The sequence below is a fragment of the Myzus persicae genome, unplaced genomic scaffold (assembly GCF_001856785.1).
Source record: "Myzus persicae strain clone G006 unplaced genomic scaffold, MPER_G0061.0, whole genome shotgun sequence".
NCBI lineage: Eukaryota > Metazoa > Arthropoda > Insecta > Hemiptera > Aphididae > Myzus > Myzus persicae.
The window spans coordinates 9,381-15,119 of NW_019100979.1; the positions used below are offsets into that span (position 1 = coordinate 9,381).

General features: G+C 27.4%; 1 protein-coding gene across 1 annotated transcript; it reads left to right on the top strand.

Annotated features, from left to right (window-relative positions):
• The first annotated feature begins 1,904 nt into the window (after positions 1-1,904).
• Positions 1,905-5,144, top strand: LOC111027115. The gene is made up of 6 exons (XM_022305336.1): positions 1,905-2,115; positions 2,157-2,628; positions 3,150-3,331; positions 3,383-3,582; positions 4,339-4,498; positions 4,684-5,144. Exons 1-6 carry the CDS (start codon positions 1,905-1,907, stop codon positions 5,142-5,144), a joined length of 1,686 nt encoding a protein of 561 aa, XP_022161028.1.
• Positions 5,145-5,739: the final 595 nt, after the last annotated feature.

Here is a 5,739-nt window from a genome sequence, read left to right on the forward strand (position 1 = left end):
AAAATTATGTAAAATACAAGTAGTCATGATAATTTTGTCAGCATTTTTCGGTAATATTTTCATTCTTCTTGAATAAATACGAAATTTTTGAGTAAGCTGTCCAAAAGTATCTTCTACTACTTTCCTTGCTCTAGAGAGACGGTCATTAAATTTTCTTTTAGTATTATCAGCATACATTTGANTATCTTCTACTACTTTCCTTGCTCTAGAGAGACGGTCATTAAATTTTCTTTTAGTATTATCAGCATACATTTGAAAAGTAGTTCCGATTCAGAAAACGAATTAAATTATTCTAAAAACGAAATAAATAAATCTGGCAACATCACAATGGAAAGTATTATTTCACCTGAAGAAAATATTACAAATAGTACACCATCGGAACTATCTCCAAAATTTTGTAAACCTCCACCAAAGAAAATTATGACTCCCAAAAAAAGAAAAAAAAATGAAGGCCATGTAAGTTCAGAATCTGCGTCCTCGCATTTGATGAGGTACATCATAGAAAAAGAAAAGATAGAAGAAGTTAAGGCAAATACAGAAAAAAATGAAAAAAATGAAATTAATGTGATTGATCAATTTTTTCAAAATATGGGTTCGACGGTGAAACAATTTTCTCCTTATCTCCAGCATTTGGCTAAAACAAGAGTTTTTTCTGTGATTTCCGAGTTGGAACTAGATCACATAAAATCTCAAAAACTTCATGAACAACAATATCAACAACAATACCAACAACAACATACATCGGCGTTGCAACCAATTTATCAATCCACACAAGATTATACTGACGGTTCAATAAGTCACCACTCTGATTCAGACACATCATCAAACGTAGGTAACTTTTTAACAACATTCATACCTTAAAAATTACTATTGTTTTTTTTATTACTTATAAAGTTATAAATATTAAATTGTAATTTTTAAAAATAAAAGCTGTATTTAGAATATACTCAGTTTCCGGTATGTTTTATTTTAATTGCATTTAATTGTTACGATTGTTCAAATATATTATTTTATATTAATATTAATTATGAGTTGAAAAAAATATAATGAATATTCATGTAATAATATGTATTAGTAATTCTATATTTTCTCACCTTAAACATACTGCCAATTTTTGTTTAGCTGGTATCGCTTCTCTAAAGTGAGTGTTTTGTTTAGTAATATCATTTTTTATTTTTGATAAAAGTATATTACACTGATATGAACACATTCTAAAATAAATAAAAAATTTTTCTTCGTGATCTTCAAGAGTCGTACATAATGTATAAAATTCACCATCTACTTTTCTCCGTTTTAAAATTTCATGCACCCAAATACGTTTTTTACCTTTTGTTGTTTCTTGTTCTACTTCATCTAAAGCTATTGCCATCATAGCCAGATGCTTAGTAGACAAGTGTTTAAACATAGTTTTAGACAACCTAGGCTGGACTAATTGCACTTATACTAACTGCAACTTACTAACTGTACATATTTTAGTTATTACATATCAGTTGTCTGTCTGTGTACGACGGTATGATGTGAATACTCTCTCAAAATGTCGGTCCGGTACGGGTCTGTGCGGCCCGGTGCCGGTCTGCGAGTGTCGGTTCAGTGTGAATCATCCTTAATACGGTCTGGTTTTTTCACAAGCAACAACGATCTTTTCATCGTGACAAAAAATTGTTAACATGACAATAATAATATTATAATACCCGAATGGCCGAATACTTTTTCAGCCTGCGGAAAGCTACAGGATAACAATTGTTATTATTTGGTCGCTGCGACTTGCGTATAAATGTGTTTCAGTTATATTAATGTTAAAATATTAATCTTCAAGTTGTAAGTGTTGTGCGTGTGAATTTATATAAAACTTAAAATTCAAATCATAAGGTAAGTACCAACTTATTTAAATTGTACGAAATAAAATGATTTGTTATATGTGTCAAGCAAATATTCACAGTTGGAAAGCATTAGTTTCACATTTTAAAATTTTTCATTTTCTTAAATCTGATAGTACTTACAAATGTGCCGAAAAAAACTGTACACAAACATTTCAGTGTTTAGGGTCTTTTAAAAGACATATGACTATTAAACATACTTCTTATGAAATAGAACCTTTACCTAACAACCCATCGCACTTTGAAACTCCATTACCTTTAGATACCACTGAACCTACTTTTTTGCCGAATCAAGCTGCAAGTACTACTCTATGGTCGAAGAAAAATTTAATATTGATACAGCTATTAATTCTTTTTATAAATCTGCTGTAGAATTTATTGTTGGATTACATGATAATAATAATTTTACTAAAAAGGATGTGAGCAATATTCAATCAGGTATAATTCAAAGTTTACTTACACCAATGGTTTCTATACTAAAAAATGTTGTTAAATCAGAAGTTAAAGAACCATTATCTTTGTCAAAATTTGATAATATTCTAACAGCCATGTCCAACCCTTTTCAATTTTGTACTTCAGAATACATTTTATTAAAATGGTTAGTTGCTAATGATTTAATATCTGAAGTAAAACAATTTACTATTCATAATGAAATTCGCCCTGTTCAACACTTGGGTGAGACTGTGTATGACGAAAAACAAACAAAGGGTGCTCTATTACCATTAAAACTCCAGTTCAAAAAATATTTTGAGCATGGTCACAATTTTAAAAATCAATTAAATAAACTTAAAAAATTACAACTTAGTAATGAAAATAACATAATTAATTTTTGACAAGGTAAACTTTGGAAACTAAAAATATGTAATCACAATAGTGATAAAATATTAATTCTATATTTTCTTTACATTGATGACGCTGAAATCAATAATCCCTTAGGTTCACATGCTATGTTCCATCAAATTTCAACAATTTATTACAGCTTTCCCCTTGCAGAAAATAGTTCAAAACTTTCAAATATTTTTTTAGCCGCTCTTATTAAATCTTGAGATTTAAAAGAATTTGGAAATGATCTCTGTTTGCAAACTTTAATTTGTGAAATTAACTGCTTAGAAAATGATGGCTTGGATATAGTTACTGAATGTGGCAGTTTCCATGTTCACTTTATTCTGGGTATAGTACTTGGTGATAATTTAGGTATGAATAGCATTTTAGAATTTAGTAAGTCTTTTCTGCGCATTACTTTTGTCGTTTTTGTAAAGTCAATAAATTAAGGTCAAAACAAATGTGTGAAGAAGACATTAGTTGTATGCGAAATATTGATAATTATAATACAGACGTTGCCATCCAAAACTTTTCTGAGTCAGGAATTTACAAGGAATCAATATTAAATCAAATCCAAAGTTTTCATGTAACTCAAAATTTTTGCGTGGATACTATGCATGATTTGTATGAGGGTGTTTTTCATTATGATATGTGTCATATAATTAAATATTTTATCAACACAGCTAAACTATTAACTTTAGATACATTGAATAATCGAAAATCAAATTTTAACTATGGCCCAATAGAGTTTGGTAATATTTCTCCCGAAATCTCAATTAATCACTTGAATAATTGTCATTTGAAAATGTCTGCTAGGGAAGTTATGACATTCATATATTTTTTCCCGCTTATGGTAGGAGATTTAGTGCCAAGAAATGATGAAGTTTGGTCATTTTTTTTAATATTACTTAAAATGGTTGATATTTTGTTATCATATACTTTTAATGCAGATGCAATTAGTTATCTAAAGCAATAAATCTCAAAACATAAAAATCAATATATTATACTTTTTAATGACACCCTAAAACCAAAACATCATTTCTTAGTTCATTACCCAACTGTTATAGAATATTCAGGTCCTCCTCGATTGTATTGGTGTTTTTGATTTGAAGGAAAACATAAAGAAATGAAAATGTATGCCAGATTAACAACATCCCGAAAAAATATTACCTTAAGAGGACGTGTCACGAAAAAAAATCACCCGAAAAATTCCTTTAAAAACATGTTTGCGCGTTCCAATAATATGGGTTACTGAGTGGTTTTATCGTAAAAACACCTATGAACAAAATTGTAGAGGAGAGTTATATCTGGTTCCGTAAGAAGCCCGATTTTTGAAATTTTTATTTATAAGTCCTAAAAATGACTTTTGAAAAATTAAAAAAAAGTGTATTATTAATCATGATATAATTCATGATGTTTTAATGATATCAAAAATCGGGCTTCTTACGGAACTTGCTAATAAATTTCAATTAAAATTTGTCCATCAGTTATTTTAACAATGCTATCAGAATTATAATGTAGACTTAAAATATTTTGCATTTACATTATATTATAGTATTAGTAGTAAATAACCATATCTACTGAATTGAGTATGGACTACAATCTATAAATAAAACTTTTTATTCAAAACCTGTTTCAGATCGACATAGACTATAGTGCCATATTCCCCCATCAAAATATTTACTTCGAATTTGAAAAAAAATGTGATACAATTTATGACATTCTACCTGAAAAGGTGAAGGATTCAAGCTGTCTAAAAATATTAGACCAAATAAAAAATGGCAACAATTTAAATGAGAGTAAGTACCTATTAAAAGTTTATTTTACTTTTATTATTGTAAAAAGTGTGTGTGTGTGAGAGAGAGAGAGAGAAGGATCAAACGTAAATTTTGAGTTGGTAAATGATACTAAGGAATTTCATTAACCAATAATCAACATTTAATACACAACTACTATTAAAACAACAAATGATTATATTTTATAGATGTAAAGAATTCTGCTTTGATGTATTTGTTACATGGGATGTTTGCACCAACATCAAAAAAAGTAACAAAAGATGATAATGGTAAAAAAAACCTCATTAAGCTCTCTATAAAAGATTCCCAAGAAAGTTTTATGATGTTTGGAGAATCTGTAGAAATGATGGAATCTCACCTTGAAAATCTTAAGAAACAGTGTAAACCTATACAACCCTTCATACTTGTTGTTGGAACCATTTTTTATATTAAAGAAATATTAGTTTATTTTGATTCTGTTAAGTATAAGGTACATTCAATTATAAGAGCAATTGAAGTTTGTTACAAAATATTTCAACTATTCAATCTGCAATATCCACCAGAATCATTAGTAGTATGGTTGTTTATTCAAAAATATTTTTTTAATTACTCTTCAACATATAACATACCTCTTCCTAAACTATCACAAATATTGACTGAATTAAACTAATATATTTTATTTAATAGTCTCTTAATAGTCTGCAATAACCAATACTGCCAATGATTTTATTATTTTTTCATAATTTTATATTTAAAATTTATTTTACAAAAAAAATTAATATTCTCTAAAATGTTAAATAATAGTTATCATTATTATTTTTTTTGTTTTTAAATATTTGTAATAATTAATTATTTTATTATCTTGTTTAGCAGTGCTCATTTGTCATTTAACTAAAGAAAAAACATAAGTACCTACATTTATAAAATTGTTTTTTTTTTTTTTTTCATCTTTTTATATTTTTATCAATATTGTATTTAACGAGGTATTTATATTAAATTGTAATATAATCAATAAAGTGAGCCAAACATATCATTTAAATAATTTGTTTTTAGTTTATTAGTTTATAGACCACCTTAAAATTTTATTTTTATTGATACCTTATTTTCTGCCATTAAAATTTGAATCTGTAATAAAATACCTTATACAATAATATATTTTTAGTAATTAAATATATAATTGTATACCTAGGTATGTATGTGGCATGTTTAATGATGTTGGTCATAGGCTAAACTAGACCTTAAAGTTAGAGGGCTAAAATTAAATT